The sequence below is a fragment of the Talpa occidentalis genome, unplaced genomic scaffold (genome assembly GCF_014898055.3).
Source record: "Talpa occidentalis isolate TD23 unplaced genomic scaffold, MPIMG_talOcc4v2.1 talOcc4.8, whole genome shotgun sequence".
NCBI lineage: Eukaryota > Metazoa > Chordata > Mammalia > Eulipotyphla > Talpidae > Talpa > Talpa occidentalis.
The window spans coordinates 99,087,091-99,114,326 of NW_023605194.1; the positions used below are offsets into that span (position 1 = coordinate 99,087,091).

The following is a 27,236-nucleotide window of genomic DNA, read 5'->3' on the forward strand; positions in this document are numbered from 1 at the left end:
TCAGAACTACTTCCTCATCCCAACTAACCCATTATCCTTCAGTGAATTTACAAATCCTCTGAAATTTTTGACTGTTTTTCTTCTGCATTGGATAGTGCCACTGTCCATTGAAGTCCTGTCATTCCTTCCACTACATGTTGCTTCTGACCTGTACCTTCATACTCATTACCACTCACCCATTTGGATCCTTCTCTATGCTTCTATTCTCCACATTCACCCTTAACTTCCTACCCATTTTAATCAGGATTCTTCTACCAGGATAAAAATGACTAAAACTAATTGAAGTGAGCCTGAGCAATAAAGGAATGCATTAGCCACAGAAAAATGGCATCTGGGACTCTCTTTCCCAGAGATTCAAAAAATGTGGTTCCTCATTCTCCCCATCTCTGTATTCTCATTTTCCCCAACTGCACTTAAGCTTCTTCTACGTAGCAGAGGGAAGAGAGATTGTGAACAGAGACATCTTAAGGCTTACACTTACCAACAGTGGGAACTTACCAGCAGCAGGAACAAAGAAGTGTTCTCTTCAAACATTTACGATAGGAATCTTATCTTACACATGTTTTTGTAACTCTTCTGATTTCTCAGAATAATCCTGGCATTTAGCAACCACTTAAGCAGAACTTTTGGAATAGCTTTGTAATGGGTGTATGCTAAGAGTACAGAACTGATAAAATCATGAGGACAATGGTGGGAATTGGGTGGTGCAACACAGAAAAATGAAGAACATTGAATCCATCAACTGGTTCTTCAATGAATCCAAAGGTAGATAATAGCTTCTGGTAATATTCTAGTTCTAGGTTGTTTTGAATGGTGAACTTGAGGGTATACTTTATGTCAGGCTATAATTTCCATTATGCATATTATTATTTTTTATTAAGAAAGAATTTTGAGGCTAAATTGGATGAGAATATAGTAAAAATATATGTTGAACTGTTTTATTTTTACAAGTTGTAATAACTTTAAACTAGATACAGGAAAATTGGGAGAGGAAATTTCCTGAAACTCAAAATGTCCATAGCAGAGAAGACTTTTTAAGTGTAGTAAGATCATGCTTCTGAGAAAGAACTATCATTGGTAATATTGACTTTTTAGATACTTTTCGAATATTAGGACTAAGGTTCTAAAGAGAACTGTGTAATAATGGACCCTTTTTACCCCATCATCATATATTTGTGTACTCAGTTATTCACCATTCACACATCAGCAACTATTTATTAGGAATTTGCCTTGCATCAAGGCAAGGTCTTACAAAATGGAAAATACAGTAATGTTCCCAATCCTTACGAACATGAATTCTACATTGGTAAGACAAACCAAACAAGTAAGTGTAAAAACAAACCAAAATATCCATGAACGAAGCTAAAGGGACACATTTCCCTGAAAAACTAACACTTAAGGAGGAATCCAAAGGGTAAGTAGGAGTAAGTCAAACAGAGAAGAGATAACCCATTCCAGGGGAAAAAAGGATATGGCAAATTTCAACACCCAGAGATGAGTGAGATATGGTGTAAAGGCAGGAATAGACACAGTGCAGGTTTCCTGATCCCATGCAGACCGGGTAAAGAAGGAGTCAGAGTCCTCAGTGGCTTTTTGCAGGTCTTTTTTTTTTTTTTTTTTTTTTTTAAAAGTGGTAGTATTTATTTATCTTTAGGATGGAAGGCATGGTCACATATACACTCTGTCCAGCAATGAGGTAATAGCAGGAATACAGTGGCATTTAGCATGAATTTGGCAGGTTGGGCCTTGAAAGAACTAAGCCTAATGCATAGGACATGCATGGAATATCTCATGATCACTTTTCTTCTGAGCATCAGGAATGGTATTCCATCCTGCGGAGAGGAGAAAATGGTCTGGCAGTTCATGTCTCTGTTCTCTGTTCAGATGAGAAGCCTGGTTAGAAAGACTGAGTAATAGAGCCAGATGTGCAAGATAGATTACTGTAGGAGAAGAGGCTGTCAGGGAGGCCCCCATAGATTTGCTGTAAGGAAGTGGGAAGTACCGAGTTTATTGGGGTTCACCAGGCATATGGCAGGCAGGGGTGATGGGGGGCCTGGAGGCTGGCAGGCTTCCCAGCCCCCAGCAAATCCTCACTCTATCTGGGCTCTCTGGTGATCTCGGCTTCTCTTCGGCTTCTGCTGCTGCTTTCTCTGCTTCTGGCGTCCCTGTGACGCCACCCTTAAAAGCACAGTCTTAGCACAGGTGTACCCACTTCAGGTGCCCGCCATCAGGCATGCACTCAGGATCACAGGGTTCCCTCATCTATCCTGATGGTGGGAGGGCAGAAAAGCCTGATACCTTTTACCTTACCCTGCATAAGGTATAAATGATTTCAGTGAGATCTGGCAGAGGAGGGGAGTAAGACAGACATGGAGCTCCTTATCAGTCACCATTAGAATTTGAACTCTGTTCTGGAGTTTGGATTTTGTTCTAATGACAAGGTAAAGTTTCTGGAGACTTTTAGGTAAAAGAATGACACTATCACTTTTATGTTTTGGGACATCACTCAGGCTGCTTTGCATACAGAACAGCTAGGAGGGGACAATACTGAGGCCAAAGAAAATCAATTAGAAAGCTATAGCTGGGTCCCAGGGCAGAAGTGAGAATGGCTGAGATATTAAAAATAAAGTGCATCGATTTTTAAAGTATTTTGAAATAAATAGTACTTAATGATAAACTATATATATATCTCTCTGTGTGTGCGTGTATGCTCAAGTTTCTGACTTACTACATTTTCTATACAAAAGTAAGACTGGCCTTTTGTTGTCAAAGATCATTTCATGAGTAAGATCACCTGTGCAGAGGTTCCAATATTCAGGGACAAAGATCTTCCTAAGTGAATTACTGACAAGCACTCATTTCTAACAGTATTGCTTAAGAAAGTTTGTAAATTTATTCACTTCATTATGCCTCTGCCTTTGTTTTGCTGAGTCTTGTAGGAATTAATAGCATCTTTCTCCTGTTCATTTTAATAATAGCTGAGTCCTTAGGAAATACAGGTGTGAACATTGTTGCCAGAGACAAAGTACTTGAGGTTTTACTTGACACAGAGTAAGGAGGTCTCACTTTCAACTCTTGCTTTAGCTCTGCATGGAGAGGTTAAACTTGAAAAGGTAAAATGACTGCCACTTCCATTATCTGATCAGAAATGGAAGATGAATGTGCATTGCAAATGTGTGGATTACTAGTAGGATGCAATGTTTTAGACCTAATTTCTTTCCTTAAAATGAATAATATTATGCATTACAGTCCTCAGTAAAAATTCAGATATAAGCTATGCTACTTTATTTTACAGAGTAAGCGTTCTCCAACATAGAAAAATGTTTATAATACCACACTTTAATGTTATAAATGTTTAATATCATTTCACACAGTCTGTCAGCATTTATATCAGTAATTTGTATTTTTGAATAAACAAAAACAATGTAAAGACAATGATTTATATGTATATATGCACAGAGATAATGAAACTTATGAGAAAAATAACTTGAAAGGCTTACAGAAATGTTTGTTATAGCTTCCAAAGACATGTCTTGATTTTGCCAGGGATTTTTTTCCTAATCTTTCTGAATTTGGGAGATAATCATTCCAGCAAAAACATGATAGTCTCATCAATAATACTGATTATCTTGACCGGTAAATTATCTCACATGGCCAAAACCAAGTGGGCTGATTAACTACCTTCTAATTTGGCTAACAGGTCATTTTGATTTTTGGAAACAGCATGTGTACTGTAGACCAATTATTTAGCAAGTTGACTTTAAGAAAGAAAAAAAAATAGGCATTTCCCGGCTTATAAAACCAGGTGAAAGTAGATTTGAATATCAATCAGGAATTTTCAACCTTAAATTTTTCAACCTTAAAGATATGAAGGTCCTTCAGATGTAACCATCTATATATTACAAAGCTGTTGATACTGTGCTGCATTTATCTTTTTATTGGTAATTTCTGACTATATTAAATACCAATAAGTGTAAAATAGTGAATAAGGAATATTTTCTTAATAAATACAATATGTGTTCAGGACTGCATAATAATGAACAATGTGCTTCCTTTAATGGACTTAATATCTGTTCCACAACATGCAATTTCTCCTTTATCTCTAAAAAGACAGAAAAATAAAACACTCTCCTCTCATGCAAAATTCATCTTTAAATCATTACACATGTATTAAATTTAAGTCCCCTATATATTATGCAAAAAGGAAAAGAGCACTATTTTAAAATAAACTAATAACTATTGGGTACAGTGCTTATTGCTGCTATCATGTATTTTTAGCTGAGAGTTTGTTTATAGGTTGAACATTCCCTCCATTTCCAATTACCATATTTAGCTTCTCATCTTCCTTATAACTGCTGTAGAATATTACCCAGTCATTTCAGCCATCATTGTTAGTATAGGTAAATTGAAACACCAGTGTCCAATTCAGTTTGGAAATTAAAATGCCCCTGGAGCCTCTTCTGTTCACAGCACTCTGACAGTTCTGCTCAGGACCAAGTTCTTCACCTCTGTCATGTTAGAAGGAGGACTCCAGCAGTCTGTTACTTCCCCTTCACTCACATCCAGGCTTATGCAGAAGTGAAGATACCATAATACAGAAGTTTCTGTGCTTGGGAAGTTTCTTGCAGGTGGATTTTTCTTCAAACATTATACTGAAAGCTTTCTTCTTTCCCTTAAGGTTATACAAAAAGTGATCATCAAAATCTCTTATGTTTTTATCTGGCCCTTCTGAGTCTCACTTTAACAAATTCTGATGTCTTCATTTTAGCGATTCTTTGACCTAAGTCAGTTCAAAATTCTTTGACCGAGTTATAATGTTTCGCTACACTCTAAGGTAGCCTCAGTTGAGGGAGGCAGGGAAAGAGGGAGGGAAGGAAATGCTACAATAAAATAGAAGTCAAATGCACTATTAAAATGTCCCAAGTCAAAGGAATTTTGGTCCCAATCAGATTCCAAAGCCTTAAAATTTCACCAGTTCAGGACAGAAAGGACCATGAAGGTCATTTCGCTAGTGCTTCTCAATCTGGGCTGCACATTAGATTCAAGGGAAGCTTAAAAAAAAAAAAAAAAAAATGTTACTGCAGGAACCCCACCCACCCAGATCACTCTGGAAATGATGTCTCAGTGTGGGTACATTTTAGAAAGCATCTCAGATAATTTGAATGAGCAGCCAGGCCCTGTGACCACTGATTTAGTCCAAACTCAAGTGCACAAATGGGAGCGGCACACAGGGCATGTACTGTGAGAATCTGACTGGGGACTGGAGGACACCTGGCAGCACATCTGTCATCCAGACACTAAAATGGAGCCTGGGGGTCACCGCTAGTGAAATTATTTCCTCTCAGCTCTGAAACCATCTGTCAGTGGTTCTCAAACTTCACAGTCAATGACTGGAAATAGAAGATGCAGATATTTTTAACAGCTTTCATCTTGAATTAAAAGTCAAATTTCTCAGCTAGTTTACAATTCACTTTTAAATTGAGACTGTTGGTGAGAAAGCCTCCAGATCCATGTTTTTCAAAACAGAGTAGCATCAGAATGCCCTGGGAACTTATGAACATGCAAATTACTGGGCCCCAACCCAGACCTGTTGAATCAGGGACTCGAGGAGAGGGCCCAGCCATCTAGGTTTTAACTGGTCTGCGTGCTAAAGGGTGAGCTGCGCTGAAGTAGCGAGTACACAAGAGCAAATAGGCAGGTGTAACAGGGCTTGTTAATGCTACATGGGGTCTCTCTGCAGTGCTTTAGAGGATAAGGGTGAAGGCTTGATGCAAGTCTGTGTCTGAGGAACATCAACATGCAAAACAAACTAAAGGAGATGATACGTGTTTGTATTTGGTCATTTTCTATTTCCTTTATAAATGGCTTGACATACTGTGTGTGTGTCTCTGTGTATGTATACATGTATACATGTGTGTCTGTCTATATGTATATTTCTACACACACTACAAAAGGATGAAATAGGAAATTGAGAAAATCAGAACACCTGAAAGTAAGGATAGAAAAACATAAAATCTATTAAAAATGCAAATATGGAGACTTACTATAATTTTAATTTTCATAGGCAGTGGTCAAAGCAAAATTCATGGAAAAGGAAGCAAACTGTTGAGATGAAACACAGATTTTTTGAGTAATGAAGAATAAAGAGCAAAATTTATTTCCTGGGTCCTGATAATGAAGACATTTCAATACGGTGGATCACATCCCTGGCTACCTATATGTAGTTAACACGATCCATTGTAGACCACTGTCTTTGGCAACTGAGTGTTGGCAGAGGATAGGAGTAATGTCTTATTGTTAAACTAGAACATTATGAAATGAGTTCTTAGAAGGCTAGCTTCTCCAACTCCAGTATTTCTGGGAAAAGGAATATCAAAGAAACAAACATCTATCAACACTGTCAGCCTGCCCTTTTTTCTCAATAAACAACTCAAGATCAGTTCTTTCTTGTGTAATACTTAATTTCCCATGATGATATATAATGACTTGTACATTCTTACAAGGGTTATTTTTAAAATTATATCATGCTTAGTTTTTTTTTTTGCTTTCTTTTTCATTTTTGTCTCAAAATATACTATTATAAATTTATTAATTTCATAAGAAATACAAAGTTGTATCATAAAAGTCATAGTTTACATATTTTTTATCATTTTGCATGATCCATTACATATAATATGTCATTGGTGAAAAAGATAAAAGGTTTTGGTAAAATCATTGCAAATTTGCTTTAGAGGTATGGAGCGGAAAAAAAGAATTATGTTTCTTCTTTCTCACCAACACCACCTTTCTTCCCAAACACTGAACTAGTGTGACAAACCATAGGCTACTGTCACCCAGTTAGAAGATCATTTGTACTGATTTCCTACCTTATTTCATGGTCATACCTTCCAATATTCCCTGGGAGACGTCTTAGCCCAAATTCTCCTTGGCGAAAAATAAAACCCACTGGTGTGGTTAGCTTTTATTTTTTTATGAATTTATTTTATTTTATATAATTCTTACATCATTTTTCATTTTTGCATCATGTATGCATTTTCATTTTGGTTATATTCCCCATACATTCCCACCCCCTTTTTCTGACCCTAATGCCTCTTCTCTTCCCCCTGCACCCCACTGTAGTGTGTCTCTGGTCTATAATTGCTTGTTGCTTGTTGATTTTGATTTTTTCTTTCTTATAGTTATTCTTTTTCCTGGTCCCATATTTAGATTTTCTAGATTCCTGCTATGAGTGAGACCATCTGGTATTTTTTTTTTCTTTCTGGCTTATTTTGCTGAGCATGATCCCTTCCAGCTCCATCCATGTTGCTGCAAATGGCATGAGTTTATCTTTTTTGATTGCTGAGTAATATTCCATGGTGTATATGTATCACATCTTCTTGATCCAGTCATCTATTTTTGGGCATTTGGGTTGTTTCCATAGCTTAGCTATTATAAAGATGTTCATAACCTTGCAGTAGTGAAATAGCATGTAGATGAATTTTCCTTATGTTTATCACAGTGATATGCTGCAGCAAATTGGACTATCTTCTTTGCTTCCATTTGCAACTGTTTCATTTCCTTCTTTTTATCAAATATCATTAAGGGATCAAACTCAGAAATCAGCAAACCCTGCGTCAATATGTTTCATTAACATGTGATTATAATTATGAAATGAAATGTATACACTATGTGTATGATATGTGTATGTGTATGTATGTGTATATATGTAATCTGTAATACTTAAACAGTTATAATTAGACTCAAGTAAATGCTATTTATATGAAATCACAATGAAGGAATTTAGTGCTTTAAACTCACCATGTAATTCTTGAAAAAATATCCACATAAAAGTGCTATTTGAAAATTAAAAAACAATTTAAAAATAAAAGATAGTTTTTGTTATAGTAATAGGCAAGAGGTTTCTAAGTATTAAGCCCAGAATTTTTCTTTTTCTCTTGCTCTATGCCTTTAAAAATAAGACATATTCTCCATCAATATGAAAAAGTAAAGGATAACTTCATAATATATATCAGTTTTAATGGCCCCACTCATTTATGAATTAAAAATAACCATAGAGAACAAACTGGCAAAGCAAAAATAACTCTTAGACTCTATGAATAATACATTGGTCACCAAAGGAGGAGATGGGGAAAATGGGGGGAGGGTTATAGAACTGGAGCTTTGTGGAGGGTGAGGCATGTTCACATAAGGAGGTGTGAAGTTGTATTCCCCAAATTATATAGTTATTTATACTAGCAGTAAGACAATCAAAGTTCAAAAATACCTTAAAATAAACTGGCATTAGTAGTGACAGAATCATCTCTTTATTTATCTTGTATAATATTTAGTGCAAGACCACACATGAATTTTTCACTTTCGCATTTTCCACCTTTGTAGTTTGTGAATGGAAAAAAAAGAATGTTCTACTTTACTTTCATTACAATTCATGTTGAAGATACACTTTTTTTATGTTTTATCTTCAAAAAAAAAACAGCTTCAGAGACATAACAGAAAGGCAAAGACAGCAGGGAAGAGATATACAAAATGATTGCATCTGGCATACATGATTAATGAAAGTCATTGATATTGAAAGTGGAGGAAAATAATACCAATCTGTCATTGAGATTATTTCATAGTGAAAAGATCAAAAGATGATAAAATGTAAGGAGACAAAGTGAAGTGCAGGTGTTGAGAAGACTCAGTGGACAATGAATTATTGTTGAGAAAGTTGTAACACACTCACAGATCTGGCAGTTGGAAATTCTGTTACTGTTGAAGATAGAGCTTTGAATTAGCAAAAAAACAGGAAAAATGGGCTTTATTTTCTAAGAAACAGAAACTGAATTTCATATACCTGAGTGGAATGTCTGAATACACATATGTGCCTAGATCATAGCTGTATACTATAGCTGACATGAAATACCATGTCTTATTTACTTAGAATTTATGTAAAACAAGATATTCCTGGCATTGGTATATGTTTTCTGGGTGGATATTGGATATTTCTGTCTATCCAATAAATAAGTATATTGAGAGATATAATAGAAACTTGGATTCAGTACTTGGAGTTTTATATTTTATATTTCTATTAAAATATTTTAATATTTTATATTTCTATTAAAATATAAATGATAAAAAGTGTAACCAAAATGGCACGTGGGTGGTTTTGGACAAGAAAGGAATAGGAAGGCAATTTATATTTACTGAAATAAGACATGATCCTTTTCCAAATTGTTCAAATATGTAAATCTAGCAAATTTATTCATGAATCTGTTAACTTATAGACAATGAGGGAAAAGAAAGTGAAGTAGAACTGGAAAAAACTTCTATAAATCTTTGCATTCCTTTTTTTATTTTTGTCATTATTACAAAACTGTGGAAATTGCAAAGAAAATTAAAAATAAATAAAACTAATATTTTATTTAAACTTGATTATCTGGATAAACACTTTACATGTTAATAAATTCCTTGAATGTTTTGTGTATGTCATAATTATGCATATCATTTTAATAGGATTATACTATATTTTTTGCTATGTCTTTGAATGACAATATAGAAAGTTCATATACATAACTTTGGAAGAATGAAACCTATCAGAAAGAAATCTTAGTGTTTTTAACCTAACTAAAAATTCTGTCTCATCAGGATTCTAAATAAAATAAAAGTTTTGTGATTTCATTTTTATAAGCCATTTAATTTTGTTCTACCAAGTTGTACTTTCTGCCCTATGATTGAGAACCAAATGGGGGGAGGGCGGATAATCATAATGTCTAGCGATCTTTCTGGATATACTACACACTAGAAAAATGTGAATTAGAAAAAGAGGTAAGGAACTACACTATTAATTATATATTTGCAATTCTATTGCTAATTGGAATAACATATTTCAAATTTAATTATTCTCTGACTTTGTTATCTGTAATTCTACATCTATCTGGAAAAATATCTTTCAAGTATCATTATTCATCGAAATAGCTCAAATTTAAGATTGTATCTGTGAGAAAGTGTGAAACTTCTTCCTTCCACTTTTCAAAATGACTTCCCATACAGTGTAAGTTAAAAACTAAATTAACATTATAGTTTACAAGTGGTACCTGTGGTGAGAAACAAATGATCAGAGGTCTTATATATAAATTAGTCTTGAGCATCGGTCTTGAGGAAACGCTTTAATTAGAAACCTAAAATCCTTACAGTTGATCTTTTACTCCCATTTTCCCATAGCTGTGCTCCTCTCCTTTTCCCAAATTGACACCAATTTTGTCCTACTTTGTATTAACTAAGTATCTATTTCTTTGGTTATATCTATACAGACAAGCAAACGGGTGTATTTCCTATCATTTTGTTCTTCCTTTTCACTTCAATGCATTCAACCAATAAAAAATAAACCTAGGGCCTCCCCGGTGGCACAGCGGTTGAGCTCTGGGTTGCGAAGCTGCCTGAAACCTCTGCAGCACCGGTTCGATCCCCGGCTGCTCCTCGGCCACGGGAGGAGGGCCCCACATGGTGCGCAGACCTCTCCTGCCGCCCGCTGCTCCCCTCAGCAGTGTACTTCGGTCCTTCTGCCTGCTCTGCTCCCCACTCTGGCTCTGGTGAATTCTCTCACCCTCCTGCGCTTCTGACTGTACCCAGTGCTTGTATAAATAAATAAAAATAAAAATAAATAGTTTTTTTTTTAAAAAGTAAACCTAATAACTCTAAGAATACCTGCTTTAAAAATCTCTGTTTTAATTTTATCAATCTTGCAAACATATCCCAAAAGATCTCAAAACTGGTATAAATTGAATGCTTGTGATATGTGAGAGAATATAAAGAAAATCATTCCCACAGAGTATTCATTCAATTTTTATTATCTATTAATTCACCACATATGCGCCAAAATTATAAGGTAGGATCTGGAAAGGTAAATGCCAGTGGGGAAAATCAATTCCTTTACCCAAAAGTGCATAATGCTATGAGATCACCAAGAGGGTAGAGAGGGGGCAACAACATGATGGTGAACTAAGGAGAAATTACCCCAAGGGCACAAACCAGCTTTTGATGTCTCCTGACATGGAGGGTTTGGACAGTTTAAACCAATGCTAAAACAAATGAGGAAGATATGTTCTATTGTGGGTGTATGTTATGTTCCTGGGTGTCCTTTGGGATATGTTAGATATGTTCCTGGGTGTCCTTTGGGACTACACATACCATCACATTTGGTTGGGGGACCTCTCAGAAGGTCCTCAAAGAAGACCTAGCCCCCTATGTGACTGAGTCACTGGCCTGGACTCCTGGATAATACAGGAGTTCCTGTGAGAATCCTGGATTCCAGTCAGCATTTAAGTTCCTGGTATCGATGGAATTGAACTATCGCAAGAGCTGATGAGAACCACACAAGAACCAATTCAAATAGGATCCTCCCAATCCATGGCAGCTCACACAACCAAAATAGCTATGAATTCAAATAAGACTGGGCTTCCCCTGCTTCCATTATTGGCAGAACAAGGTGGTCATTATCTTTTTCTCCACTGTTTTCCATCACTGTGATGTTTGGTGGGAGGAAAATACAGCTGATTAGTTGCAACTTAGGCTCAGTTCCAGGATCAAGTTAGGAACCAGGGACATTGTTGTGTCACTGTCTTTGTTCTTGATTATTCCCTACAGCTCTGTGCAGATGGTCTGATGTTTTGACCAAGTCAGTGGTGACAAATTAGGGCATGAAATTAAACCCAGGAAGTCATGCTATGCACCAAGTTTTTTGAGTTGAAATTGTTCCTTTGAGAAAACAAAACACTTCAAATAATCACTTGTGTGTGAAGAACTGTCACTCACCTTGTAAATGCTAAAAAGATTGCAGATTCAAAGTTACCAATTTTATGATTACAAAAATGGTATCAGCTGTCTATAAAATATTTTGTTCTTATGCCATAATTACATTTTTAAGTAGAATTTTCAAGTTACTGCTAATCTCAGACTGAATGGTAGTTTATAATGCTTATCTTCATTACTATAAATAAAATATTCAAAATCTGACTACTTTGGGGGTTTAAATGAAAAATATATGCTCACTTCATGTCAGTAAGAGATTCTGGAAATAGTGGGTTAATAAGAATAATATCAAATACATTCCGTCTTCTGTCTTATTAAGAGTTACTTCTCCTTTCTATTGCAGATCAGTTTGCTTGGCTTCCTCTGATGCTCAGATAGGGCATAAAGCTGGTATACCTCATTTTACTTCCTCAAATGCAAATTAAAGAGTGTATGGTATATGTGGAGATCATATATTTCTCACTTTCATTATAAGTGAATTTCCCGAAACATAAACAAAACGCTGGTCGTTGGTAACAACTTCTGGGAATTGCCAAATCATCTCACTACGCAATCTCTTTTTGTCCGTGCTCTGTGTGAGTTGAAATAGAGTGTAAGTTAAAGCGTTCCCAGTTCATTTATGGTCTAGTGCTTAGCCATCCTTTCCCTGACTTTTTAACACTTTAGTCACTTCAATTATTCTACTTTGCATGTTATTCTTTACATTCAAGGAAGATCCTGCCCCCAAAAATTAATAAATAAGAATTTGCTTAGTTTAAATATAATAACTTACATAGGTGAAGCAATTAATAAACAACAAAAACTGGGTCTGTGTGGTGCAGGATTTAAGAGCAATGAAACCTCAAGCAATGGAGAGAGCATTGTTTGCAAAGAGATCTATAGACTGTTTTCGCAAAGGATGAATTTTAGAACAGCTTAAATTTAGAGGAGGTGTTATCAAGATGGGGAGTATCATGGGTATGAGAAAAAATGTTGGCATATCAATGATAATTTGAATATAGACTCCAACGTACATGGCAGCTTCAAAGAATGGCAAGTCAGGGGAATGGGACACTTACAGGATGGAATATTTAGGAAGAAAAACCACAACAAAGTAAAAACAGACAATTATAAACCAGAGACGTCCTGCAGGGGAGGAGGCGGGAGAGGGATCAGAGGGAGGGAGGGAGGAGCACAGGGGACTGAGGTGATGGTGCACGGGTGCCTTGGGGAAGGAAACTCTATGGGGACTACACCTGAGGGGGTGGGGGAAGCAAATATTGTTTGAAAATGAACAATGATGTGAAAAATAAATTTTTTTAAAAAGCTAAAAAAAAAATTGAGAAAAACTATTTGGGGGATGGTGAGGTGTGGGGATTAGAAAGTGTTCCACTGGGGATAGACCATTACTGGAGTTTCAGAACTGCTGAAATTTACTGCTGTTAAAGAAGCAGAGGTTGGTTTTGGAGATGAATGTTTAAAACCACAAGTCCAGGAGCAATCCTTGACTTGCAGACCTGCATTTCTCCCAAGGGCAGTCAGTGCAGAGAGGAAAAATCCAAGGGTCAAGTACAAAACCCTCAGGAGAAGCAGAGGGGAAATGCTGACAAAGTTGTGGGATGGGGTGTTAGAAATCAGTCTTTGGAAAAGGAAGAATAGCAGAACTGCAACTTTGGAAAAGAAATTTGAGGTCACGTAGTTTACTGATCCTTGCATGAGTTCCTTTTATACTATGCCTGTCATCTAGACACCCTCCTATGCTTGAGTACATTCAATGATAGGAAATGAAGACTCATGGGGCAGCTTATTCCATCTTCAGACAAGCCTTGATACATACATATACATGTATGTTCTATGCTACTGTAGAGTTTATATAACTAATGTAAATATACATATAATACTATAGAATATATTTATATATTTCATGAAAATTTGTTTTCTTTACTTCTCATCATTGGATCCAGCTGTGGGACAGAACATGAGCAGCTGTCCTTTCACACAATGGCTTTTCACATACCTGAAGACAGCTGTCATGTAAATTCTCCTTCCCTGTCTTTTCTTCCTTCATAAATGTTGAAAGTGGTGATTAGTATTTTTATTTGCCTCCAAATTACTGCACTGATATTTTTTACTTCATTTTTTACTTTATTTTTTATTTATATATTACTTTTTACTTCATTTTTTATTGAGATGTAATTGACATAAAACATTGTATTAGTTCCAGGTATACCATGTGGTTTGATATCTGGATATACTGTGAAATTATCACAATAAATCTAGTTAACATCTTACACCCATATTTTGAAAGCTGCCCAGTTGACCTTTAATTCTGAAATATAGTTGAAGAGTCTTAGCTATGAATTTAGACATGTTGAATTCTATATTTGCCCTTATCATCCCTCACTATCATATCTCAATTGTCAAATCAAATTATCATCTCCCCTATCATTTCTCATCTTTCTAGACTCAGAAACCTAAAATTTTTTGTCTGTCCTGTATAAGTAGTTACTATTCCAATTCCTAAAATCATTTTATATGCCCTGTTAATCCCACTTTTAGTGTAGTAATATAGCAGCAATGTCACATATGTAAAATAGAGAACCTTCAAGAAGGGGCTAAGCAATATTATGCAAAAAAATCAGGAAAACTGAGGATCAAGAAAATGTTATTAGACTTGATTAGTAAAGTTAAAAAAAGGAAATATCTCCCTCTCTTTATATCACAGTCCTTTAAGGTGAAACAACAGTTCCTATAAGCTGATATGCATACATGAAAAATTGAGTTACTTTTATAAAAACGTGCAATGTGTTTGTTCATTTTTACCTAGCAGCATTTTTTGTTGATTTATTGATCATTTTTATGATGATAATAATACTTTACTTTGGTATAGTGTTTATACCTGCAATATTTTCTCATGTACATTATCTTATTTGAGCCTCATAATAACCATGTAATATGTCACCAATATCAAAACCAACTGTCTGAAAACTTGTCTGAGGTCATCCTCAGAAAAGCTAAGGTGAATTCTATCCCAAATTTACCAATCAAAGATCTAAATATACCCAGTCACCTAACTTCTTTGAGCCATGTCCTGTGACTTTATTGACCTGGGTTTCAAATGTGTCAGTAGCTAACTCACCTGTAGGTCAGAATCACGACCTTGACTTTAACAAGCACTTGCTCTAGTCAACTTACCAAACTAGCTGCTAAAATCAGCTAGTCCCAGTGCACTGAAAACATTGATATAAGTAAATCAAATTAGTAGTAGTTAGTATTCATCCTTTGACTCCAGGGTAAAAGTAACAAATTAGTTATAATAGAATTATCAAAATGTTTTATTTCCTACCACATGCCAGGTGCTGCAGCCTTTTATTTCATTTAACCCTCATGACACCTTGAGGGGTATTTTAAACTTTGTTTTACACATGAATAACTTGAGAACTTCTCCAGTTTACTGGAACAGAGAGCAAGGATGTATATCAGGATTTGATGCCCTTGTGAATCTCACACACCAAATAATTGTACATTTTTTTTCTATGACAATGAGAAAAAAATGCAACAAAAGGGATATGAATTCATCCATGAAGGGTATTAGTAGTCTATCTTAGACAATCTTTATCCTACTTCCCCCACTTTCAACACCAGTTCCTCACCACTATTATGACTTCCAGTCTCTCAAGTCCATCCTCTTACATTAACCGTAAGATGGTTTCACTGACCTCCCTGCTTAGCGTCTAGACACTATGATCAACTGTTTTCATATTCTCTGATGCACCAGAATCCTCACTCCTGTGTTCTTTCCATTTCTGACCTGGTGATCAAGGCTGTTGACTGTGCTTACTGTAGTATTGCTCTTTGACTGCTCAGCACTGCCAAGTACACAGCAGTGATAACAATGCCTGCTATAAATTTGTGCTGTCTTATCTCTATAGGGATTTCTCCGCTGCTCCACATTTCTAATTTTCTGGCTTGGTTAATTTCCTATCACATTCTCCAAGTGGCTTATTCTAATTATTTATAGCCTCTACAAGGCCTTAACTCCATGCCTTCCTCCCTTCTCTTTAGCATACATGTTGTCTCCTATACAGGAAGATAATAAGACTTCCTGGACCCACCTACTGCACCCCCTTTTCATCTTCACCTGTCATTTTGCATCTACTTCTTGCCCAGTGAAAAACTGTTTCTCTCCTGTATATTCTTCCACTTGTGCAAAAATAGACTCCTCTTCCATACTATCTTACCTTCTCAAGAAACTTCCTTTAACAATAGGGCATTTGCTTGCCTGACTATTGTTTTTTAATATCTGCCATTTTGGTGGCATCTTTGTTTTGCTTCTGAACAAGCTGTTTTTCCCTGTTAAAAAATAAAATGGAACAAAAATGAAAATTAAACTTTCATCTGCTATCCTCTCATGGCTGTGCTAGAGTTCTCAAAAAGAGAGACCTTATCTCTTCACTCATTTGCATGAGCACCGAGTTCTCACCCTCAGTCAATACCTTTCAATATGGCTTCCCAAGACGTATTCTAATCATTTTAGTGTACTAAAGTGAATCTAACAATGAGTGCCAAACTCTGAAACATGATAATTACTTTTGAGTAAAGATTAACATCCAAATGAAACCATTACAAACATAGCAATGTCTATAATTACTGTGCTTAATGATGATTTAGTTGGCGAGTGGCTAAAAAAAAATGTAGGTGGGAAAGAGAGGGGATAGATCAGAAAGATTTGCCAAAAGAAAAGGGGGGAAATGTCATAGAATCTGGGAGAAGAGTTGACAGGCCTGAATTTGAAATGCTGTTAAAGGTTACAGAGCTTACTGTCTTTAGCAGTCACGTAGACACATGCCTTGCTGTCACAGCTACTATGGAAACAAAGAAAGTCGTCCTCAGAGCTCTCTGCAGACTGAGAGAGTCTCCCATCCACCCTGAGTCAACACAGTGGTCCAGATACTTAATATCTAACTCCAGTACCTAACTCCAGTTTCTTTTCTCGCCCTCTTAAGTCACTATCTACTGCTATCTAATTTTATTTGCATGCCCAAGAACTAAGAAAATGTGAATGAAAAAAATGATGAATGAGTAAATGGAAAAAAAAAAAAAAACACTCATATGTACAAATAGCCACTATGGCTATCAAAGCGTTGGAGGGAAGAAGGGTCTAGTTATCAATAATTCTAAAGAAAAAAAAAAAAGCTCATGCAAGAAACAATATGTTAGTTAACCAGAACCAAGGAGCCTTGTTAAAGGAGGGGTGAGGAGCAGTGGAGGTCATTTTAAGGTATATAATACCAAAACTAACCTATTTTATCAAAATTCAAACTTTATGGGATTTCAGCATATGCATGTGTGCACATACACACACAAACATGCAAAATTTTCAGAATTTTATTTTCTAAAAGGTGTTTTGTGGTCTGAGCATCACAGAGAGTTAGAAATTATATGGAAGTACGAGTTCATTCAAGTTTTAAATGGTGAAGATCTCAACATATGCTGATTAAATTGGAAGCAGCTGGTTAAAATACTAAATGCCAATAAAAGCTGTTCCTATCACTAAGGGACAGACACCAATATAGATCACCAGTTATTTTACAGAATCATTTCATTCCCGAGGCTCGATTTCCCATAACATAAAAATCATCAAAATTATGAATATTTTACAATGCAATTTTATTTTATTATTAGAATAATTTTCTATGCAATTATGCTGTTGGAAAAGGCATGCTTATCTTTACTGGGTTTTCATTTGTTGGGATTTCATTTTTAACCCAGCAATTGTGGTTTGTGTGAAGTATATCAATTCAAGGGGTGTGTTTAATTCTTTCCATAATGCCATTATTGCATTATTTTTTTTTATTTCTGGTAGATATTTGAAGTTAATGTTTGGCCCTTAAATTCATTTCAAACAATCTAAACTGGTTTGAAAAAGACTCCTGAAGTCCAATTTGAACTGAATAATTTAGAAATTGCTAAAAATGTTAAAATCATGTAAAATAAATCTTGTGAAGTGGGAATGAAAATGAACCTAGATTTTCACTTTCCCTGTGGGAAATAACCTTACTTTTATGAACAACGATATTGTTGCTGGGGCTTCAGGTAACAGTTTCAGTATTTTCTTTTTAAGGAAGCTGCATGACTTAGGAAGTTGGGCTACAATCAGTAAAAGTGCTAGGTCACTTTGAACTCAGTCATCAGCCAGGTGTTAGTTTAAATCTGCTCATGAATACATTGCCTTTTGCATGTCAGTAAGAAGCCAGAGGTATCTTGGCGTCTGTGCAGCATTTAACACAGCTTTTTTTTTTTTTTTTTTTTGCATACAAGAACTGGGGGGTAGGCCAGAGGTGCAGGGGATGAAAGGATTCCCCAGAGACAGAGTGGAGAGCAGAACAGACATATCCACTGAAATACATTGCTGAGGGGAGCAGCAGGCGGGACAGGAGAGGTCTGCCTTGCCATGTGGGTCAGCACTCTAGCCAGAGGTCAAATTCAGGCCACAACAGTGAACTTATAGCAGTGATAGTGCTGAGACTTAACCCCTAGGCCACCAGGGAGCCCCTGACACAATCTTTCTTTAGTCATTTAATTAACAAAAGGGATTAACTGAAAATTTTTCTTTTTTAAATGAAAACATTTTTCCCCCTGTCCCTGCAGACTATTCATGGAGTAGGTTGAAATATCAGGCCAAAGAGGACTTTCATTTTGTGTGTGCTTCTCTGTGTAACTTTTCCCTCAATTTTTATATTACTTGTAGAGATAGGAGTGATTTTGTCAATTTTGTTTTCATTCTTGTGGACGATATTCATACATTGTCTTTAACTCATAATCTCCATGTTTTAGACAGGCGTAAGCAAACATTTTCTGTAAAAGATCAGATAGTAAAGATATTAGTCCTTGTAGCCCTATGCTATCTGCAGCAATTCTCAATTCTGTAGTTATTACACAAAGATAGCTCTACACAAATCATAAATATATGTGCATGGGTGTGTTCCGACAAACATTTTTTGAAAAAATTTCAGAGAATCCAGCCATAATTTTCTGCCTGCTGATCTAAAGAGGTATCTTTATAGGAAGCAGGAAGATAAGAGGTACAAGAACTTAAGGCATATCAACCTTGGGCCTCCTGGTGGCGCAAGGGTTAGGACGCAGCCTATAAGGCTGTCCGCAGCCATTGCTAAGCGAATTCGATTACCGGCCAACCAGGGAGAAACCCACATGGCGCAGCAGACCTCTCCCGGCTCTCCCACTGCTCTCCTCAGCAGTGTATTTCGTCAGTCTGCCTGTACTGTTCCCCGCTCTGGCTCTGGTGAATTCTCTCACCCTCCCGCGCTTCTGACTGCCCAGTGCTTGTATAAATAAATAAATAAATAAATAAATAAATAAATAAATAAATAAATAAATAAATATTGCAACAAAATGAGGTGCTCTAGAAACCCAGATTTGCGTTCACTGGTTATTTTTATCATAAATCATAGTTTGTTGACTGACAATTCCTTTCTTCCGCAAACATCTACTGAGCACCTGTCTAGACACAGCCAACAATTGTGACACAGTATCCTGAGCCCTGATCCCTAGGACCTATATGTTTGGGAAGAGGAGGGATTTCAGCCTTTCATATTAAAATGCAAGCTCTCAGAGAATAACTACATGAGGCTTTTACATGTGCTCCCACTTCCAGCACTGCTACTTCTTAACTCAATGGTGAGAGATCGGGAGAGGAGTTGGACTCTGAACTTTGGAAATCATGTTCTTTCTTGCTTACTTTATTTTTACTTAAGAAAAAGAGATTCAAAATACTTGTGTACTGTGTCATACTTCTTTATTTTGAGGTTAGGGGAGTGTGGGTTTCAATTCCTGTATCTTAGTGCAGTAACAATCTGAGCAACCATTTCATTTCCCCAGGGGAGACAGCTGAGCTAGATAAATGTATTTTTAAAATCCACTGTTTAAAACTCTGCTCCTGGAGAATATGACATATAGACCTAAAAGGAAAGAACTGTATCAGCAATTCATACATTTGTCCAAACTGCCACTATGACTCAGCTCCAAAAAGTAACTGTTCAGATATTTTTTAATGTTCCATTCATATTTCTAACAGATTTCAAATACTATTTCAAATTACTTTATTAACAATTTCTAACAACTGGTTAACTCAGAAGAATTATTAAGGTGCTAAGTCTTGGCTTCACAATTTTGAGGTATAAAAAGCCCTATCTAATGATGAAAATAAATTAATTTTTCAAATGAAGGTGAGAAAAATGAAAATTTTATAGATTGTGAATCTATGACACTAGAATTCATAATAATTGAGTAAACTAATTAAACCTATTTTTCTTGGAACATGTAGTAATTATATTTAAAACATAAAACAACAGGATTTACTATACTTGAAATTTATGTAATTAATTTTTGTAACTTTCAACAAAAATGATTATTGTCAGTTTAAGCCATTTGTTGAAACCAAATACAGGTGCATTATGTTAGGAAAATCATTGTAGTATTTCAAACTGAGACTTTCTGTATTACTTTATTCTTGGTGACACAATAAAAATTTTCAGAAAATTTCCACACTTACAGAATGCTGTATATACTAAGTTATACACCATGCTTCTATACAACATCTCATTAAAATAAGACACTGAGATTATCAGAATCCAACATCATAACTTTTATATACAAAAGCAAGCTTATGCCTGTAGATATAGACCTATTACATAAATTGAGCTGGGGGCCTAGATCCGTGATTGTCATATTAAAATTGGCTTCAGTGCAGGAATGAAATTAGAACAATTTTTGACATGCTGGTGTCTAATACCTTGTAATATAACTTAAAATTGCAGCAAGGACTATGCAAGAGAAAGAAAATTAATAATCAGTCATAGATTCGGTCCTGGCATCAAGTTGGAGTGAAATATCCAAGCATTCTAAATCTTTGGCGTGTCCTTCCCCAGGATCTGTCACTGTGAAGGGGATGACGAGAGCCCCCTCATCACACCCTGTCGCTGCACAGGCACCCTGCGCTTTGTCCACCAGTCCTGCCTCCACCAGTGGATCAAGAGCTCAGACACACGTTGCTGTGAGCTCTGCAAATATGACTTCATAATGGAGACCAAGCTCAAACCCCTCCGGAAGGTGAGTATTTGCTGGAATTGATTTGCCAGAGAGAACTTGCAAAACAGGCTTCCTCCTAATATCCATTTCCACCCACAATAAGATTCTGCTACCATGTTTCCATCCATGGAAGCACATGTGCTATGTTGAGTTCAATTATGTAAAATATACCAGTGTGTTTTTCATTCTTGAGACTGGCTTTTACAGCACTCTTCCTCATCAAGAAAAGCATGTGTGTGTGCCTGCTGTGTATATGCAAAATATACTTGTCATGTAATGTAATTGAATGGATGGGGTGTGTAAAAACATTCTACCTATCTAAGGTCAATTCCCAATGTCAGATAATATATTATGTAATATGATTTCACCTAATTTCTTGAAAGTCAGGCATTAGGTAAGAGAACAAAAAGAAGTGGTGACTTTATGTTCACCTTTGGGGATTTGGCTTGATATTGCCTGTTTAATTAGAATAGATAGAAATGAAAAGTATTATTTCCATATAGTGTATCAAGCAGGAGGAGAAAGGTAAGTATATTTAAGTCTGTAAGTTTAATCTTCAAATTCCTCATTTATGATATATTTTTCTAAAGAGCAAAGACAAGAATATAACTCATATAAAGCTAGCATCTCACTCAAAACTAGCAAAGGACAACTTGTAAAGGAGACAAATGAAGACAATGAACTTTGTATAATTCATGCTTGAGAGCTAAGCTCCTGGATGTTTGCATATAACTTATGTGTCTTTTAGCCTGACTGCATATATGGATGCCTTAATTTCAAAAGGAGACTGTGCAATTTAAATAATGAATCTGCCTGGAGCTGCTTTTTCATTTAAATTAAATGCAAAGCAAAAGTGGATAAAAAGAACATTGCTTAGAAATAAACATGATAGGTGCCAGGTTGAGCAGAGATGAAAAGCAAACAAGGATATTCCAAAAGGCATGAGGTTGGTGGCTGGCCACTGCTGTTCTTTGTTAAGTCTCAAAACTAGGGAGAGGAAGAATAGCATTGCCTGCTTCTGAGGTAGCCTGAATTTTAAAAATCTGCAAATGGTTTATAAATCTCAAAAATGTTGGACGAAGTGCCATTGGGATATGCATTGTCTTTTATTAACACATGGGTGACCTGAGTGTCAAAAGGTGACACTCTGTACCCACAGGACCCAGAGGAATCAATCCCAGAATAGAAATGGACTTTTATGCCTTGCCTATTTCTTTGTGCAAGAAACAGATGCTGGGCCTCCCTGGTGGTGCAGTGGGTTGAGAGCAGCGCTGTGAAGCTGTCCACAGCCTCTGCAGCGCTAGTTCGATTCCCAGCCGTCTAGGGAGAATCCCACATGGTGCAGCAGACTTCTCCTGACTTGCCCGCTGCTCCCCTCAGCAGTGCTTTTGGCCCATCTGCCTGTTCTGTTCCCCGCTCTGTCTCTGGTGAATCCTTTCACCCTCCCACAACTCTGGCCTGTACCCCAGCTCTTATATAAATAAATAAATCTTAAAAAAAAAAAAAAGAAAGAAACATGCTGAAGGAGCTAAGTTGTACATTGTTCTCTGTGATCCCATATATTTCTCTCCTTATCTCTCAAGGAAATATAGATTATTCATAAATCTGTATATTTCTCCCTTTTTTTAACCTACATCTATATAAAATTTCCATTTCAACTTTGTTAAATATATTTCTGTTTGATAGCAACAATCTGGGATAATAAAATATTCAAAATTTTCTCTATTTTTTGGTGTAGAAAAGCTGGGGTACAGGCCAGAGATATGGGGGTTGAGAGGATTCGCCAGAGACAGAGTGGGGAGCAGAACAGGTAGATTCATTGAAATGCACTGCTGAAGGGAACAGCAGGCAAGACAGAAGAGGTCTGCTGTGCCATATGTGGGTTAGCTCCCTGGCCAGGGCTCAAACTCAGGCCAACAGTGATAGTACTGAGACATAACCCCTAGGCCAGCAGGCAGGCCCTCAAATTTTCTCTTTTTCATGCACTCTATGCCCTCATTTTTTTGTATAGTACACAATATATGATGCTATCTGGAAGTTGAAATTTTTTCTTGTTCTATTGTACCTGCAGAGTTTATGGAATCACCCCTCATCTATACAAGTTTTATCTTTTCTTAATATTTTATACCCAATAATGTCCAACCCTACCAGGAATTTTTTTCTCAACTAATGTGTTTATCGGCCAGAGAAAGGCAGCAGAAATATCTATTTTTTTTTAATCTTCTTAGTAATGAGTACGTTGCAGCAACCTACTGAGCTCCTATTATCTGTTGAATAAGGAAATACCTTAGCTTTAAAAAAAACTTTCCTTTGATCATAAATACTGATGAAGGACAGCATGTCAACATCTTTCATTTTTAATAGCATTTATGTATCTACAGAGAATGGTAGAATCTAATCCAGAAGTTGCTTCCTGATAGCCCACAGATGTGTTTCATTTGACCCACAGGGTTACAATTTGAATTTGTTACAACCATTAAACATGTGACTATTTCATATAAGCTTCCACACTTTTGTATTTGAAAATCAGAGCTTCTGGTTTCACTGGAGCCACATACCCACAGGAACACGACCAGTGCAGTTAAGTGTGGCTGACCTTTTGAAAAACTATTTGCTGTCATGTTTTCCATATTTTCTACTCTTTCCTTTCCTTCTCATCCTGGGATCTCAGCCCTCTCCTCTCTTCTGAGTACTGTGTGGTCCCGGTGTAGGGGTCTGAATTTTCAACTACTGGCCTAACACATAAGTCCTGGACAACAGAAACATGTATTTTGTTCCTGCCTCTATAATTCATGGACTTTAAAAACCTAGGAAAAAGTATCCCATTTTTTTCTCTTTCTCTTTTGAGACAATAGAATTGGAATAACACTTAAATGGCAGTATCTAAAATGGTTTTCACATCCTGAAAACACAAACTGCAGGCATGAGGCATTTTTAAACTGTTCTAGATGGTTTATTTTGATGGCACTAAGATTCAACAACAGTTTTCTTTTGGTAGTTTTTAAGTGGTCATTAAGAATGACAGGTATAGCATTTGGTTAGAATGTATTTGGAGTATATCCAATTAATTGCTCTCAACTCAGTAATTCCATTACAGTTTTATACTTTCCAAAGACCTACTACATGAAACAATTAATTTAGCTAATGAGTCCGAATGTCTACCATTAGCCAATGGAGGCAGTAGCTTCTGTTTAGATGAAATGGCTTTCTAAAGTACAAAGGTGCAAATCTTCGTAGTCTGATGAAACTTGGGCTTAATAGTCTCTGAAGATATCGGTAAAATCTTAATTCATTAATTGCTGCTATTACTATATCTAAATCTACAGTTGGTAAATTTATCAAGGTATCCTGATATTTCCAGAAGAAAACCTTTAAAGTCTAAATAAAACCAGGAACTTATTGGAAGGGGGAAAACAATTTTCATCATCTTTCAATCAGTCACTCACCTCCCCTTATAACACATAATAAAATTCCAATTAATCTTCTGAGATACCTAGAGTCAGAAATAATTCTTAGGGCTCAGAAAAATTGAAAAACAAAAATATAGAATTAACAGTGACTGTTTAGTGTAATTTGAAAAAGCACACAATATCAGTTAGGAACCATAAACTGATCTATTCTGAAGCTGAAAAAATGCATGGAGTTCAGATCTAAACTTGAACTACAGAAACCAACTATTGCATATTGAGCAGGGGCAACAATACTACAACAAGAACTTTCTGTCCTCTGCTTAATTACTTCTTTATATAGTTTTCTATGTATAAACTATTTGAGAAATATAATAGAAAATATTAACTATGCATCTTTTTATTCCTTGTCTCATTTCTCCAAATAATGACACAGTGAATCAACCACCTTTGCTTTAGTAATTATTAGGTTGAGTCATATACATTTGTAATTATAGATCAAAAACAGTTCAGTATTTAAAAGTTTACAATGTATGACTTTAATGTGCCAACTAAAAAGGAATAATGAGTTTGGTATTTCTACATTTCCAGCAAAAGACTTACAGTGCTTTACTGAAATGCCTGTTTAAAAAAAAAAAAAATGCTGTTACAAATAATACTGTTTAAGAATGTTGATAAATACTATGTTAATTTCCTCCTTTCCTTAATTTCACATAACATCTATCCTGCAAAAGTGACAAAGACCAAAACAAGCGAATCGCCCAAAAATTAGTATTGATTCTCGCTGATCTAGTAGTCTTGCAACTCATACTCTTCATATTGGACAGAACAGGGAATGTGATCAGATTCCTATTGAGGGTCTATAGTGCCCTATTGAATAATGTTACCTGAGCACACACAGAAATTCAAAGTGCCTCATTTATTTCCTTTATGGGAGATATGCAATTTCATTAAAGCAGCCACCACTATGACTGTATTAATGAATTTCTACTACATGCAGATGTTTAGACTATATCATTTAATTAATCCTTATTAAAACTCCATTCCATATAGATGTGTGAAGTGCAATTGTCAGATGAGAAAAATAAGACAATATCAAACTAATCCAATATCACACACCCCGAAACTACCTGATTCGAAAGCTTGTGCTCCTTGGCTGCACTGTGTCAGTCATGCAAAGTGAGAGTGAGCAGCCCTCCCTTTCTGCATCAAATTCTAGTTTTTATTTAAGCCATTTCTAATGGAAATCTCTCAAAAACAAACCTTTCCAAAATGAGAAAAAAATAAATCTTCCTTCTTAATTTCACCTAGTATGTAGTTGTATCATTATATGAACATCAATTATCTTGCAGGCTGACAAAATATTAACAGCCTCAGTAGCGCCAAACACATGTAAGACTGCTTATCTTCATGCTGTTCCCACCAGCCTCTGCGTTTTGAAAGTCCTTCTATCTGCTTTGTGTCATTTCTCTTTCTTTCCTGATCTGAGAGCATATGCCACCATCACTGCTGCATTTGTCCAGTGGCCTGCATTCAGCATCTTGTATAGTTACTGCTTTTCTGCTTTAAAGCAACAACAACAACCAAGAGTTATAGTATGGAGTCTCTAAATGGTGGAGTCAGTTCTCCATGAACTTCTACAAGATTCTCTTCTGATCATTGGCAGGAGCTTTTGTGGGCATGGACATTCGGTCATCACTCCAGGATTCTCTCTGGCATCTTTTCTAATTATCAATTTTACTCAAATTTCTTGAGATTGCATGATATGAAAATCTGCCACAAATGAAGTTTTAATGGATCCAAGCTGTTCTCCTATCATCTCAGAGCCTAGTTCTGAGGAGTAGGTTTGCTGGTTCATTTCTTTACAAATACGAAAGCCTGGAGGCATGAAAATCTCTGCCCTAGTATGAGACAAGACAAAACTTTCTTTTAATTCTTGCCCAAAAACTCAGTACTCATAATTTGCAATGCATACTAATTCTCTTATCTTTTTGCTCTGTTTCAATTACATTATTATATGAGTCCCATGGGCGATCTAAGTCATTTAGAACACTCTTAGGAAATGATTTCTTTTTTTCCAACTCACACTCTCCAAATAAGCCAGGTAAGCTTTCCACTACAAACTTCTCACTGCTGGTGGAGGGTGGTGTGGTTTACAACCCAATTATGTATTCTCACTGTTTCATTCAGTGAAAAAGAAGAATCCAACAGGCGACCTAGCTGATTGCTGTGGGAAGGGAAAGGAAGAGCAAAGCACAAAATAACAGAAAATCATTAAAGGAAAACTACTTCACCTCAATGGGACCATTATCCTTTCCACTAAAATGCTTTTTCCTGTTTCATTTTTTATTGCCTTTTATTTGCATTATTTCCTTAACTCATTCCTGCTCTCTAAACTACAATTGGCATTTCAGTGAAAATAATATGACAGTGTAAAATCCTAGGAAAGGCAGGTGTTACATGCTTTTGTCTAATAGAAAATATTTGGGATTTAATCCCATGGTCACATCCTTATCTTTATCTTTGATTAAACACTCATAGATCAATTAGTCTTCACAATTTCAGAAACAATCTGCTTAGTCAGTTGGGATGAGCATTACAGAATAGTTCATTCAAGATAGAAATATTCTTCTCTGGGCATTAGAATAGCTTCTACTTTTGTGATACTTCCATCCATAAAACTGGCCCTTGCTCTGGGCAGATTTGAGTTCCCACAGCTGCAAAACCTGTGTTCTAAATGATTGTTCTGAGAGGCTCATATGATGCCCAGTTCACTCATTTGTTCAACTCACTGTACCATGTACTATTTGCCAGCCACAATGCATGGACTAGAAAAACACCTGCTCTTCGAGTGTGTATAGCCCACTGCAGAGGAAGGAGAAGGTGAGTTACTTACAGTATTTTATAATATGTTTGAAAGGCTTGGTGGTAAGTGATAGCGTAGGTATCAGGAAT

The 27,236-nt window shown here is 36.2% G+C and overlaps 1 protein-coding gene across 1 annotated transcript in view; it reads left to right on the forward strand.

Moving 5' to 3' along the window:
* Nucleotides 1-27,236, forward strand: part of MARCHF1 (membrane associated ring-CH-type finger 1) — a 308,377-nt gene that overhangs the window by 232,410 nt on the left and 48,731 nt on the right. The window contains exon 5 of the mRNA XM_037497089.2: nucleotides 20,715-20,895. Within this exon, the coding sequence (XP_037352986.2) occupies nucleotides 20,715-20,895 (181 nt within the window). The remainder of the gene's footprint in view (nucleotides 1-20,714; nucleotides 20,896-27,236) is intronic.